We start from the raw sequence: 15556 nt of genomic DNA, 5'->3' as shown, positions 1-15556 counted from the left end.
GTTAATTCCTTTGATTTATTTTTCAACACGCGGTTCGCTTTTTTTTTTTTTTTTTTTTTCCTTTTTTTTTAAAAAAACATCGATTCCTTTCCTGTAATGTAATGGTCTTCTTTTTAGATTAAAAACTAAAAAAAATCCCTCAAATTGAAAAAGGTTTGAAACTCAGAAAGCGCTACCTTCTTCGTTAATTCTCTCCGTTTCTTCTCTATGAGTGATTCAATCCTGCTTCGACACCATATCTAGGGTTTCTGTCGTCTGATTAGGTAAACTCCTGCGTTTGATTTTTTTTTTTTTTTTGGGGTTTTATCCCTTTTTCTTTGTTGTTTACTAGTTTCAATCTTAAGAAGTTGCGACGCGACAAGCTCAGATTCAGGATCCCTAAAATTTTCTCTATTTTTTTTTTCTTCTTTTGTTTTCGTTGGTTACAAAAGAACAACAACGTTTCGTATCTTCTCTAGAACTTACGGTTTTTTTTTTTTTTTGCAATATCAGTTGCACCTAGGTCACTTGTCCGAATCTGAATAGGTTTTTTTTTTTTTTTGGGTGTATCCCTCGATTTCTACATGTTTATGTTTTGCACTTGTAGGGTTTTTTCGTTAGTGTGTAAGCTGCTGAGTTCTCTGATTTTTTTGTTGGTTTGTAGAAAATGTCACGAGCTGAGGAATTGTGGGAGAAGCTAGTAAATGCCGCGTTACAAAGAGACAGAGTAGGAGGAGTTGCCGGTGCTCAACAGGGCAGTATTGTTAACTATGTCCCTTCTTCACTCGCAAACAATAGAGACATAGATGCTATCCTGAGAGCTGCTGATGAGATCCAGGATGAGGATCCCAACATTGCTAGGATCTGTAAGTTTTTTTCTTTCCTGAGCGGGTTTAGGGTTTTTATTTCCTCTGTGCAATGCCACTGTTTTGATCTTCTTGACAATTGTTTTACTGCAGTGTGTGAGCATGGTTACTCACTTGCACAAAATCTTGATCCTAATAGCGAGGGCAGAGGTGTTCTACAATTCAAAACTGGATTGATGTCTGTTATTAAGGTATGTTTCTCTTCTCTACAGTTCTAAGTTTGATACTGTCATCCGTAAGTACTTCACTATATATGTTTGTAGTGTCATTGTCAGCTGCGTTAATTCTGTGATGCCATTATTGTTGTTAAGCTTGTATTAGATGATCAATGTGTGGTAGATAATTTGGACTTTCTCTTACTTGTAATGCATTGCTAGTATATTATGATATCGACTTCGTTGGATTTTCTTAATAATTTACCGATGCTTTTTTCATCTAAATGCTTTGTACTCTCTTGGTTAATTGTAGCAAAAATTAGCAAAAAGAGAGGTTGGGACCATAGACAGAAGTCAGGATATTCTCCGACTACAAGAATTCTACAAGTTGTACAGAAAAAATAACAATGTTGACAAGCTGAAGGAGGATGAAAAGCAGCTTCGTGAGTCGGGGGTTTTCACTGACGAGTATGTACATAAATCATAATCGTTCAATTTTATGTTCTTACTATGGTTGTTGAACGCCTAACTTAACTCAGACATCTTAATTGCTGTCCTTACAATTTGATATTGGCTTCCAGGCTGGAGCGGAAAACAGTAAAAAGGAAAAGAGTTTTTGCCACCCTTAAAGTTCTGGGAAGTGTGTTGGAGCAATTGGCAAAAGAGATTCCTGAAGAGGTGGTGTAGATTTCTTTGAACACCTCTCACTTCATTCTTACATTTGTTGAACTGAAAAGGGGATTTGTGAGGATGAGAATGTAACTCCAAAACAAGTCGATGCAATTACATTCCTATTCAACTAACAGTTACTTGTTTTGTACCTCTACAGCTTAAGCATGTTATTGACTCAGATGCTGCTATGAGTGAAGACACAATTGCTTATAACATTATTCCTCTTGATGCTCCTGTCACTACAAATGCCACTACGGCTTTCCCTGAGGTGAGTTATTTTCTATACTGTACATTCATGCATGTTATGTAGCTTGTCTTGCTTGATAACAAAAAAATGTGAGCAGGTTCAAGCGGCAGTGGCAGCATTGAAGTATTTTCCAGGCTTGCCAAAATTGCCTGCTGATTTCCCCATTCCCGCCACAAGGAATGCTGATATGCTTGATTTTCTCCACTATATATTTGGGTTTCAGGTTTGTATATCCGAAAAGAGCTTATCCAGCTTCATAGCGCACATGAGGGCTTTTTCTTTTTTCTTTGGTTTTTCATTTTCTAATATATCAATTTTAATGACCTCAGAAAGACAGTGTCTCGAATCAGCGTGAACATATAGTTCTTCTTCTGGCTAATGAGCAATCTCGTCTTAATATTCCTGGAGAAACAGAACCCGTAAGTCCCAGAGTTATTTCAATTTCATATGATTATTTGCTGAAAAAGCTTGTGGATACAACGTAATATTTGTGATCTTGGGTTTATTACTATAGCAAAAACTTCAAGTTTATGAAACTTAATATCAATTATTTTTGTGTTCATTCTAGAAACTTTAGGCGTGGTAATTGTGCACTGCACATGTTCCAAGCTTGTCTGCCTCTTTATTTAGAAGGCAATGAGTTGAATTTTAAGATCTGATGAATAATTTTGTTTTCTTGTGCTCAGAAACTGGATGACGCTGCAGTGCATAAGGTGTTCTTGAAGTCCTTGGAAAACTACATTAAGTGGTGTGATTACCTCTGTATTCAACCTGCTTGGAGCAAGTAAATTATCCTCTCTCCCTTCTCTATTTTCCCTGCTACCAGATTACCACTCTTCCATACTCATTGCAAACATTTTGTAAGATGCAGTTTAGAAGCCATCAGTGCAGAGAAGAAACTGCTATTCCTCTCTTTGTACTTCCTGATTTGGGGAGAAGCTGCCAACATACGGTTTCTTCCAGAATGTTTGTGCTACATATTTCACCATGTAAGTTTATGCTGACTGCTTATTTTCTCCTTATGTTAATGGGTTTCTAGTGTCCCTTCATTGCTGTTTTAAGATGAATGAAATCTCCTAACTACCTACCGCTCTGACTTGCTACTGTTTCATTTTTGTCACTAAATGTTGTTCGTTTGTCCTTTGTGCTCATGCCGATTATTTTCTACAGATGGTTAGAGAAATGGATGAGATCTTGCGCCAGCAGGTTGCTCGCCCAGCTGAGAGTTGTATGCCAGCCGAAAGTCGTGGCTCTGATGATGGTGTATCATTCCTTGATCATGTCATTGCTCCGCTATATGGAGTGGTTTCAGCGGTATGTTCTCTGAAAGATTCTTTCACCCTAGACTTCATCGGATTTTCCCTCTCTCTGCTCTCTTCATGTTATATAAGAAGTATCTTCCGTGATGATACTTTGCTGCTTCGTAATAGACAAACGTACACCGTGGACTGTAGCCCGAGAATATTTTGCTTTTCTTAGATGGAAATACTTTGCCTAATCATCTCCGCTAGTAAACAGTAGTATGTAGACTAATGATTGAATTAGTGATTGAATAGGCATGGATCTCTTGGTCAATAAATTTGTTGTACCAACGGGCAATTTTTTTTTTTTTTTTTTTTTTTTTTTTTTTTTTCATTTGGTATTTCTTTATGGGTTTCGCTGCATTCACAATTCAAAATGTTGACATACGTTTCATATCCTGTATATTTGTTGATATAATCTTTGTTGGTTGCTGGTATTTTATTCCAGTATCGTATCTCAAAACAGAATGCTGTTTTTATCGTGCTTTCTTATCTATAAATATTCATTTTGTAAATTGTGTTTTTGATTTTGATGTAATAATCATGCATAGACTTGTTCTGTTATCTAATGGTGTATGTGCAGGAAGCTTTTAACAATGACAATGGCCGAGCACCTCATTCAGCTTGGAGAAACTATGATGATTTCAATGAATATTTTTGGTAAATACTTAATATCTTTGTCTTTTGGGTGAATTTTCATTGCCTCTGCTGGGTTTCTTACAATTTTTATTTTCAAGGTCGCTTCACTCCTTTGAGCTTGGTTGGCCGTGGCGTACCAGTTCATCTTTTTTTCAGAAACCTATCCCGAGGAAAAAGGTCTGCAATGCCCCTTGTAGAATTTAATAAAGATTTTGTTTTCATATTGGTTTTGTTGCTTCTTTAATGCATGTAGCTATTCGTTTACCTTTGAGATGGCAATTTGAAAATGTCTATAAGTCAGCTCCTAGACCATGTTTTAAAAGTTGTATTGAAGTTAGATGACGTTTGGTCTCGCTGTTGTACTCATTTACTTTCCTTGACGCTAAGTAGGTTCCCGACTTTGTATTAATTATATTTAGAACTTGGTGTTAGGTCCTTATCTGTATAGTTTAAAATCTGGATACAGACTTCCACTTTTTTCCCATAGGTGTATCTGATGTTAAATATACTGGTTTTATCCTTGCAGTATGAGCTTAAAACCGGCAGGGCCAAACATCGAGGAAAAACTTCCTTTGTTGAGCACAGGACATTTTTGCATCTCTATCACAGTTTCCATCGGTTATGGATATTCCTTGCTATGATGTTTCAGGTTTGTACCCCGTCTCAGGGTTCCGTTTACTTGTAATGCTCTCTCTCGGTATTCTCAGACGAATTTATAGTCAACACCTATCCTTGGTAGCCTGCTTTTTTCTTGAACTGTTGTTTTATAGTTGCGAACTTGTGTTACCTGCTCAAGATATTTGTTTTAACCTGTTCTTTAACTCGTTTTGGTAGTATTAATTATATCTTCTCGAAAAAAGGTTCGACTAATACTCTTGACAAAATTCGTTACAGGCATTAGCCATTATTGCGTTCAATAAAGATGACCTTACTTCCAGTAAAACTTTACGTGAAATCCTCAGCCTGGGTCCGACTTTCGTAGTTATGAAGTTTACTGAGAGTCAGTCTTAAACCTCATACACTTTACTTTATCTTCAATTATTGTTATGAATTAATGAAGAATAAAACATACGTTTAATGTTAATAGGTGTTCTGGATGTTATCATGATGTATGGTGCCTATTCCACAACAAGACGTCTGGCTGTTTCTCGCATTTGTCTTCGTTTCGTTTGGTTTGCCGCTGCTTCCGTCTTCATATCTTTCCTCTATGTGTATGTTAATATTATTTTCTTTTACCTTCTCCAGCTCTCATTTTCTATGTGCTATGTTCCTTTACTTTTGGTGTAACTTTTGCATTCCTTTGTTTAATATTGTTTTGTGTGTCCAGGCAAGCACTTAAAGAACCAAATATTGAATCAGGCATATTTAAGCTTTATGTGATCGTCATAGCCATCTATGGTGGTGTTCAGTTCTTTTTTAGTATCCTGATGCGGTTCCCAACTTGTCACAACATTGCTAATAAATGTGACCGGTGGCCTGTGATTAAATTCTTTAAGTGGATGCGCCAGGTTTGAACCTCATGTTTCTCTTTCGTTTGTAATACTTGAAATTTCTTAATATCTTCTGATCTCTGATGCTTACTTGTTTCTTTCAGGAGAGACACTATGTTGGCCGTGGCATGTACGAAAGGACATCTGATTTTATATGGTAGTTTCTTCACCTATTTTCAATTACTTAATTTTAGTTATCTGTTTTCTGGAGATTTCTAAGATGATCTATTCCAATAAACTTTAATAATTGTTAAACTGTATTTTTTGTCCTAGTGTGTGAAAATCAGCACTTCAGCAGATATACTTGTTTAATGATACCAACATACGGTCTTTATGTTTTTGTTTTTTTAATTTGTAAAGAATTTACTGACCCAATCATACAACACAGGTACTTGCTATTTTGGCTTGTCGTTCTGTCTGCAAAGTTCTCATTTGCGTACTTCCTTCAGGTTGGTATTTCTAGCTGGAAGCAAAATTGTAACATGTTGACAGTAGTACTGAAGATTGTGATTTTTTATGCATATATATATACATATGTTACACGGATAAAATACTACATATGTACCAAAAGTTTGTCTTCTCTGTGTTAATCAAGAATCTCCTTTTGTATTCAGTATAGATTCTAGCTCAAGTTCTCCTGTGTATCCTTAGAGTTGGACGTAAATTTATGCATGCAGGCATCAAATATATTTTTGAGCAGAAAGAATCATATTCATTTGACAGTTGACTCTTTATTGTGATCTCTTGTAGTCACATCCTGAAGTAATTGTTCGATAAACATGGCAATATGCTTTGTTTGGCAGTTAAAGTGCGAATCGGATTACTTATTTTCTCATGCTGATGAATTTGCAGATTGAGCCGCTCGTTGGCCCCACAAGGATTATAGTAAAGCAGAACAATATTCCGTACTCCTGGCATGATTTTGTATCAAAAAGTAAGTACGGAATTTGTAGTTTTTGTTTAAATTGACCATAGACCAATGCTTAATTTTTCGTAAGCGTAGTTGCTTAATGGATTGTGATTGTGGTGTATTATGTTAGTTCTTTCTGGAATCGTACACCTATGCTTGTTTGCAGCATAGGATATCAAAACTGAAGTGCTGAACACAAAAAACATCAGCAAGGTCCAACTAGGGATGTTATTAGCTGTACTATTGGGTTTTGTGTGAATAACTGTTCTGATAGTCTTGAATAAATCATTCTCCTTGAAACTTTTTTTGGTGTTCTAAGATTCTCACTCTGATATTTTTTTTACCTGGATGCAGAAAACTACAATGCTTTGACTGTTGCCAGTTTATGGGCTCCCGTGGTAGCTGTAAGTAAAATGGACTTTACATGAGGGTTGGCACTTTTATTGTTTTATTTTCTGTCTGCAGTCACTGAATCAAGTTGTTGTCTATGGAGAATCCCTTCAGTTTTAGGAGGATATTGTTTACACCAATTTTGGTGAAATTTATTGCGATTAGAATGAATGTTACTGCTGGGGGTTCACAGTTAAGTATTCCCTCTTGGTATTGTAACTTTGTCTTTTATCTAACGCAGATATACCTTTTAGACATCCACATATTCTACACCATTGCCTCTGCTTTTTTGGGATTCTTGCTTGGTGCAAGAGATCGTTTGGGAGAGGTAAGTGTGGTTACACTCCTCTTTGTCTTACAAATGTCAAAGTTTAGATATTTAAAACTGTTGGAACAGTGTTTGTAAGAGGTTAGGTCCTTACGTTTCTTATGATTCCTTGCAATTTTCACAGATAAGATCTTTGGAAGCAATTCACAAACTTTTTGAGGAGTTTCCTGGGGCCTTTATGAAGGCTCTTCATGTTCCTCTTACCAATCGGTGAGGTTCCTTTTCATCTGCTAGAATTTCATTTTTCCTAGATATCTCCCTTTATCTTTGTTAAATATTAACATCTTCTTGTCTTCATATTCTTAGGACGTCTAATCCTCCTCATCAGGTAGTGATGTTTTTTCCCTCTTCTCTTTTCTGTAGCTGTTGGCTTGTTTTACATTATGTCAATCACTAATTTCCTATATAGTGTACATGAAAATTTTGTCCCCGCCGAGTCATGTTAGTTTTCTTCTCACTATTGTTGTTCATATTGCATATGATTATCAATTCAAAGGCTATGGATAAGAACAAAGTAGATGCAGCACACTTTGCTCCATTTTGGAACCAAATAATTAAAAGTCTACGTGAGGAAGATTACGTCACTGATTTGTAAGTGCTTTATGTTTTACAGTAATTATGCTGTGTGCGTAATTCTCTGAGCTTCTGCTATTATGTATTTTCTTTTTTACTCTTTTCCCTCATCTGGAATTGTTTTCAGTGAGATGGAGTTGCTCCTGATGCCCAAGAATTCTGGTAAGCTCCAGTTGGTTCAGTGGCCACTTTTTCTTCTTTCCAGCAAGGTGAGTTTGATACGTTACCTGCTTCTGTATTAAATTCGACGTTTATTGTGTTATTTGCCTAGCCTCATTGCTTTCCATAAGAAATTCCATATGTGGACGTACTAGTGACTACTATTATCTGATAATCTGCAGATATTATTGGCCAAAGAGATTGCTGCTGAGAGTAATTCACAAGAGGAGATTCTGGAGAGAATTGAAAGGGATGACTATATGAAGTATGCTGTTGAGGAAGTCTACTACACTCTCAAACTTGTCCTAACAGAAACTCTGGAAGCCGAAGGGAGGATGTGGTATTAAATTTTGGGCCCTAAAATTTGACTTACAACGATTGTTGCTGGATGGACAGAGTGATGATAATTGTTGTGAATTTTGTAGGGTGGAAAGAATCTATGAAGATATCCAGGCCAGCTTAAAGGAGAGAAATATACATCATGATTTTCAGTTGAACAAACTCTCCCTGGTTATCACAAGAGTGACTGCGCTCTTGGGAATCCTGGTATTCGCATTGCCACTGCTATTTATTTCTCCGTCAGAAATGCCTTTATTTAATGGCTCATAATTATAGAAGTAGTAATTTTTATGATGCTGAAAGTAAGATTATTGCGAATTATAGGCGTCCTTACCTAGTAGTGGGAGAAGGATGCCATAGTTTTATATATTTGATTTTAAATTGTACTCAATTGCATGGACAGAAAGAAAATGAAACAGAAGAGCATGCAAAAGGAGCCATCAAAGCACTTCAAGATCTCTATGATGTTATGCGGCTTGACATATTAACTTTTAATATGAGGTGCATACAAAGTTGATGATTTGGCTTTGTTTTGTGCAACAATCCAGTCGTTCTTTTCTTTTCCTTATTTGATTTGTTTTCAAAATTGTGTTGCTCTGTGTTAGGGGTCACTATGAGACATGGAACATGTTAACTCAAGCCTGGAATGAAGGTCGGCTTTTTACAAAATTGAAATGGCCTAAAGACCCTGAGCTGGTATGATGATCATTCTTGTTGTCAAGGCTATTAGTGCACTCAGTTAATTTTTTGTCAGTCTGATAATTGTCTTTGATTTGCAGAAAGCTCTCGTCAAAAGACTGTACTCTCTATTTACTATCAAAGATTCTGCAGCACATGTTCCTAGAAATCTTGAGGCCAGACGTAGACTTCAATTCTTCACCAATTCTCTTTTCATGGATGTGCCACCACCCAAGTCTGTCCGCAAGATGTTATCCTTCAGGTATTTCTTTATCCATACGTTTGTCATATTATCCCAGCAAGCTCTTCACAACCTTACTATCTTCTTTCGTACTTTTTTCAGTGTCTTCACTCCATACTATTCCGAGGTTGTGCTATACAGCATGGCTGAACTCACCAAGAGAAATGAGGATGGAATATCAATCTTGTTTTACCTACAGAAAATATATCCAGGTATATCAGCCTTGTGAGTTACTTCAAAAGCTTAGTGACTTGTCAAGCTTGTTATGTTTCTTACTTAAACGTTTTTTTTTTAGTACTTGACTTGCTTCTGTATGCTCCTGTGCTTAATATGTTGCAGATGAGTGGAAAAATTTTCTTGCACGCATAGGACGGGATGAAAATGCGTTAGAAGGGGATCTAGATAATGAACGAGATATTCTTGAACTTCGATTTTGGGCCTCTTACCGTGGACAAACGTTAGCTAGAACAGGTAAAGTAAACGAATCACTACACCTCTTTTCTTGGGGATACACTCTTCATTTCATGATCTCACATTGCAAATAATATTTGGCATCTCTATCAAGAAAGGGACCTTATTTTTCAGCTGTTCCCTTGCATATATTATTAATGTTTTTCTGTACTTGTTATCTGGCATTATACCTGCAGTTCGCGGGATGATGTATTATAGGAAAGCCCTCATGCTTCAGTCTTATCTAGAAAGAAAGGCTGGTAGAGGTAAGAGGCTAAAAGCTTTCTATAATTATCATTTTCTGGCCAAGCATTTTCTTAAGGCTATCTCACTATTACAGACGAGGAGTCCGCACTTTCTGGCAATGACGCAACAGATGCTGAAGGATTTGAGCTATCTCCTGAAGCAAGGGCCCAAGCAGATCTAAAGTTTACATATGTTGTCACATGCCAAATATATGGAAGACAGAAAGAAGATCAAAAGCCTGAAGCTGTTGACATTGCATTGCTAATGCAAAGGTAAGAACACACTTTTCTGGGTTCCTCTCTTGGTTAAGGATGTAGTTTTCTACCTCAGGTCTGGTGTTTGTGCTATCTTTATATATTGTATTATTGAGGTAATCTCTTTCATTCGATTGTAGAAATGAAGCTCTTCGCATTGCTTATATCGATGTTGTTGATACTCCAAAAGAGGGTAAATCTCATACAGAGTATTATTCAAAACTTGTGAAGGCCGACATCAGTGGAAAGGATAAGGTAAACTGTTATTATCTGTCAACCCAGTCACAAGACTAGTGCTCTTGTTTCCTTAATGTTTGAAACACTTGAACTTGCTTTAATCAGTGGGTATATTGCACTGTAAAGGAACTTGTGTTTCTTCCCCCTTTTCCTCTTTGGTCTTTCATTTGTCATATGGAATAGCCACTTTGTTCTTTCTTTATGCAGGAAATTTACTCCATTAAGTTGCCTGGGGACCCAAAGCTTGGTGAAGGCAAACCTGAGAATCAAAATCACGCCATTGTATTTACTCGCGGAAATGCGATCCAAACTATTGATATGAATCAGGTTAATATGCAATTCTTCTTTCTTCTCTTGGCATCTTTTTGTTTTAAATGCGTTCTTTTGAGATATTGTGTGGGTTCATTATAGTTAAGTTTCTGTGGAAGTTAATTCAAGTAGATTAGAAATATATAGGCTTTGTAAAGATTAGTACGAATAACAGTTTGGAAGTTAGATTTCCTCTTTTCGTACTAGAAAACCTAAGGCGTCACTTCGTAGAATTTTACTTCAGTATCATTTGAAGCACATAAATCTTGAGTAGAAAGACTTCAATTTCTATTGCTAACGTAGAGAATAGTTCCTTACTGAAAAGCACATGCTGTTACATTTGAGTTTGGAGTTGGAAATCTCATCACATGTGAATGTACCTGAGTCTTCTATCATGTGTACATGCGTGCTTGACTTTTGCTATGTTTTTATACGAGGGCTAATTGCATCCCGAACATCTAGCATCATGTTCTAATTTTATATTTGTTAGGATAATTATTTTGAAGAAGCGTTGAAGATGAGAAATCTTTTGGAGGAATTCGATCGGGACCATGGAATTCGACCACCTACTATTCTTGGAGTTAGGGAACATGTCTTTACTGGCAGGTGTGACTCAGACATTCATATATCTACCTACTTATTTTATACCAGTACCTTACATAATTGTGTGCACAAACATGCAGTGTCTCCTCCTTAGCCTCTTTCATGTCCAATCAAGAAACCAGCTTTGTAACTCTAGGTCAGCGAGTATTGGCGAAACCCTTAAAGTAAGCTACTACCAATAAGTTTTATCTTCCTTGAATTACTTAAAACTCAGATGGAATCCTTATTCGATTATTTCTGAATTCTAGGATCCGCATGCATTATGGTCATCCAGATGTCTTTGACAGAGTTTTTCATATTACACGTGGTGGTATCAGCAAGGCCTCTCGGGTCATCAATATTAGTGAAGATATATTTGCTGGTAAAGTCGATTCAATAATTGACAGTTACATTCAGAATTTCACATTTCATCACTCATGTGTTTTTTTGCTGTCTTAAAACACCGAACAGTTCTGAACGTATGATGATATGGTTTTCAGGTTTCAATACAACTTTACGTCAAGGGAATGTTACTCATCATGAGTATATTCAGGTCCGTACTATTTAACTCATTACAGTTAGATTGATAAATATCTATCCATTAATTTCTACTTACAGGTGGGCAAAGGGCGAGATGTTGGGCTCAATCAAATAGCCCTATTTGAAGGGAAGGTTGCTGGTGGGAATGGTGAACAGGTTCTTAGTCGGGATGTATACAGACTTGGACAGCTCCTGGATTTCTTCAGGATGATGTCGTTCTACTTCACTACTGTTGGCTTCTATTTCTGTACAATGGTATGTCATTCTTCTACCATAGTTTTCAAGTTGACACCTGTAAATACTTAGCAATACTTATGTGTTCCATTTTATTTTTGTCCCTTGTATCCGGAGCTGTTACTGATAAGTTCCAGGACATCATGCTGATGAATTAACATTTACATGGACTTTTGCAGCTGACGGTCCTTACTGTGTATATTTTCTTGTATGGGAGGGCATATCTGGTAAGCATGGTTACGATGCATGTGCCATCTTCATAAATGATTATTGTATGACTTCTTCTTGCATATTAATCCTGGGTGAATGTCTTTATAACCCTACTTGTGTTTGAGTTTTATAGGCGCTTTCTGGAGTTGGAGCTACTATTCGAGAAAGAGCTATTCTTCTGGACGATACTGCACTTAGCGCCGCCCTGAATGCTCAGTTTCTGTTACAGATTGGTGTCTTCACTGCTGTGCCAATGGTTTTGGGTTTTATTTTGGAACAGGGTTTTCTCCAGGTACTGGTTCTCCACCATTTTTTCATATCATAGTGTTCTGAGTTAGCTTGTATATTTACTTAATTATCTACAATATAGTTTTATTGACTTGTAAGTCGCTTTATGGTCACACATCCACATGTTTTCCTTATAATGTTTTGTTGCTAGTTTGGAGTTTGTCTCGTAACCCATCTTTCGTGGTGTAGGCATTGTCAGTTACAGCTAAGCACTGTATTCTGGATACAGACTCTAGTGTTCTGAATTATCATATTCTTTTGTTCGATTATCAGAAAGCAGATCCGTACTTGATGCGGGCATATAGTTATTTGGTCAAAATGAATTTTGTACTTTGTGTTTTGCTCGTTAATATAACTTATTTGTCTCCATCTTCCATTGTGTAGGCCATTGTGAGTTTCATAACAATGCAATTCCAGCTATGTACTGTCTTCTTCACATTTTCCCTTGGCACAAGAACCCATTATTTTGGACGGACAATTCTCCATGGTGGTGCAAGGGTATATTCTCATTCTCCGTTATTATATCTCTCTATGTCGTCTGAAATGTGATAAACAGTATTTTTTTTACAGTACCAAGCCACTGGAAGAGGCTTCGTTGTCAAGCATATAAAATTTTCTGAAAACTACCGTCTTTATTCCAGAAGTCATTTTGTCAAAGCGTAATCTCCTCTTATACTCTTTAGCATTATGTATATATATATTTTTATGTATACCTGTATTACTATTAGCCATAGTAAAAGATGGAAAAGTCATTGATATGCTACCTTTTTTCTCTAGGATGGAGGTTATTCTCTTATTGGTTGTCTACCTTGCATATGGCAATGATGAAGCTGGTGCAGTTTCCTACATCCTTCTGACTGTTAGCAGCTGGTTTTTGGCTGTTTCTTGGCTGTTTGCTCCGTATCTGTTCAACCCTGCCGGATTCGAGTGGCAAAAGTAAGTGGTGCTATCTTATATATATCCTGTTGAGTAACATGTTCCCCCATTGAACAATTTTCTTCTCTCCTTTCAGAGTCGTGGAGGACTTCAAGGAATGGACAAATTGGCTCTTTTACAGAGGTGGAATTGGTGTGAAAGGAGCTGAAAGCTGGGAAGCTTGGTGGGAAGAAGAACTGGTAAGAACTAATACTCTTCAGGCTGTAACAGTAGACTTTTCAGAGATGTTTCAGGGATTTTTTACTTGGCTGTCAACTAGTTTATCTACTTGATTTGGCATATAATAATTATATTTGTGCGTCAACAGTCTCACATTCGGACTTTGAGCGGGAGAATAATGGAGACTATCTTGAGTCTTCGATTCTTTATCTTCCAGTATGGTATTGTCTACAAACTGGAGTTGCAAGGATCAGACACATCATTTGCGGTATAGCTTTTCCCTTCATTGACTACTTGAATCTAGATTTTACATATCTTAGTTTGCTAGTGTTCCCCTTTGTTGACTAGTTGAAGAGTAGGAGAACTCATTTATGATTTTGTTACAAGGGTTGCTCTATGATCTTTTCTATGAACACAGCTGGTTAATAATATAACTTATCTATCTGCAGGTGTACGGTTGGTCATGGGTTGCATTTGCAATGAGTATTGTACTTTTCAAGGTCGGTTTATTACATCAGCATGCTTCGTTTTCCAATAACCTTAATCTTTTGACTGAATTGCATTACATGATCTGAGATGTCTCCCTTGTTTTCTTTGGACATTGAAATAGGTCTTTACCTTCAGCCAGAAGATTTCTGTCAATTTCCAGCTTTTACTGAGGTTTATACAAGGCCTTTCCTTATTGGTGGCTCTAGCTGGCATAATCGTAGCGGTTGTGCTCACAGACCTGTCAGTGGTAGACATATTTGCCTGCGTATTGGCTTTCATACCGACAGGATGGGGAATACTTTCTGTAAGAAATTCTTCTTTCTCACCTCGGTTACCTTCATTTCTTTCTCGTCTTTGCAGAGTTCTAATGGTTACTGACATATCCTCTCTTGTTGTAGATTGCGTGTGCTTGGAAGCCAGTCATAAAGCGAATTGGAATGTGGAAGTCGGTCCGTTCCCTCGCAAGACTATATGATGCATTGATGGGAATGCTCATATTTCTCCCCGTTGCGCTCTGTGCTTGGTTCCCTTTTGTGTCGACCTTCCAAACCCGTATGATGTTTAACCAAGCGTTCAGTCGTGGTCTCGAGATCTCTCTTATCCTCGCAGGAGACAATCCCAATTCCGGCCTTTAAAAATCTCTCATTAGATTTGCCTTTTGGAAGTGCTATTTATATGTTTATGGTTGTCATACATTTTTTTTTTTGTGTTTAGTTTTGCGAGTGTAGTAGTAGCAATTGATGGGAGCCTGTCTGTAGTTTTAGGCATTTCAAGACTTTTGTAAATTACCAAAAACCCACACCGTTAATCTCAGATCTGCGTAATTTATTGTTTTAACTTTTAAGTATTCAGTAAAATATTAGGAAAAGTGAGCCACACGGAATGCTAGTGAAATCTTTTTTATTTCTTGTACGATAAAATCGTTAATTATTATGACAAAAGAAACCACAATGAAGAGAGATTATTTAGATAATAATTGAAATGAAATTTCACTACATGGATTATAATAGACGGTGTGTTGTATACTTGTATGTAAAAAAAAAAAACATATAAACTAAAGTGAAGTTTATAAACTGAAAAAAAAACTTTCTCAAATCCAATATATTTAGTGACTTTATTTTCTATTATTCTTGGATTATACTTATATTTTCTATTATACTTATATTTAGTGACTTTATTTTCTACACGAATTATATTTGTATGCCAAATCCAAAGTGACTTAATTTTCTATTAATGTTCTTTTAATTAAGATTGCAATCCATTGTCATATGGAATTTGATCTTTCTATGTATTGTTGTTTAAACAATCCACTTTATTGATTACTTAGATTTTTGTTTCTTTTGTTTGCTATTTGCCGCCAATTGTGTTTTTTATATTCAATTATACAAAAAATAAAAATATTTGTTATTGATACTGGTGGAAATTTATGTATTTAGAGAAAGAAAATAAATTGGTTCTCTTTAGTAATAAAGTTAGTTTCGAGGATTAGTGCACAAGATTTACATGCTGCTACGGAAAAGTCAAATACATTAGAATTTACTGATTAACGCAAATATATGTTTGAGATATATATTCACAGCAAATAGATTGAGTGATTCTAAATTCAATAGACTAACATTAATAATTTGGTTGACAAGGTTTGTTTTCTCTCTAGA

General features: G+C 36.4%; 1 protein-coding gene across 1 annotated transcript; it reads left to right on the top strand.

Moving 5' to 3' along the window:
• The first annotated feature begins 27 nt into the window (after positions 1–27).
• Positions 28–14738, top strand: LOC104744898 (callose synthase 9). Its single transcript, XM_087486700.1, has 52 exons — positions 28–263; positions 644–845; positions 939–1036; positions 1314–1468; positions 1582–1678; positions 1830–1940; positions 2017–2142; positions 2249–2338; positions 2606–2703; positions 2791–2908; positions 3090–3233; positions 3804–3880; positions 3958–4036; positions 4386–4508; positions 4754–4859; positions 4947–5070; positions 5187–5367; positions 5454–5506; positions 5738–5798; positions 6202–6283; positions 6614–6663; positions 6891–6977; positions 7102–7187; positions 7284–7305; positions 7474–7568; positions 7678–7759; positions 7892–8049; positions 8135–8255; positions 8452–8549; positions 8654–8744; positions 8828–8988; positions 9070–9179; positions 9307–9438; positions 9615–9683; positions 9758–9935; positions 10058–10172; positions 10362–10481; positions 10954–11069; positions 11147–11230; positions 11315–11427; positions 11546–11598; positions 11664–11840; positions 11999–12046; positions 12163–12321; positions 12702–12815; positions 12888–12976; positions 13095–13253; positions 13330–13432; positions 13561–13680; positions 13862–13912; positions 14023–14205; positions 14300–14738. The coding sequence occupies exons 2-52, from the start codon at positions 647–649 to the stop codon at positions 14534–14536; spliced, it is 5703 nt and encodes a 1900-aa protein (XP_087342826.1). The 5' UTR covers positions 28–263; positions 644–646; the 3' UTR covers positions 14537–14738.
• The last annotated feature ends 818 nt before the right edge of the window (positions 14739–15556 follow it).

The sequence above is a fragment of the Camelina sativa genome, chromosome 15 (assembly GCF_030686135.1).
Source record: "Camelina sativa cultivar CO46 ecotype springtype chromosome 15, ASM3068613v1".
In the NCBI taxonomy this organism is placed as follows: domain Eukaryota; kingdom Viridiplantae; phylum Streptophyta; class Magnoliopsida; order Brassicales; family Brassicaceae; genus Camelina; species Camelina sativa.
This window is presented reverse-complemented; position numbering and strand designations above follow the sequence as displayed.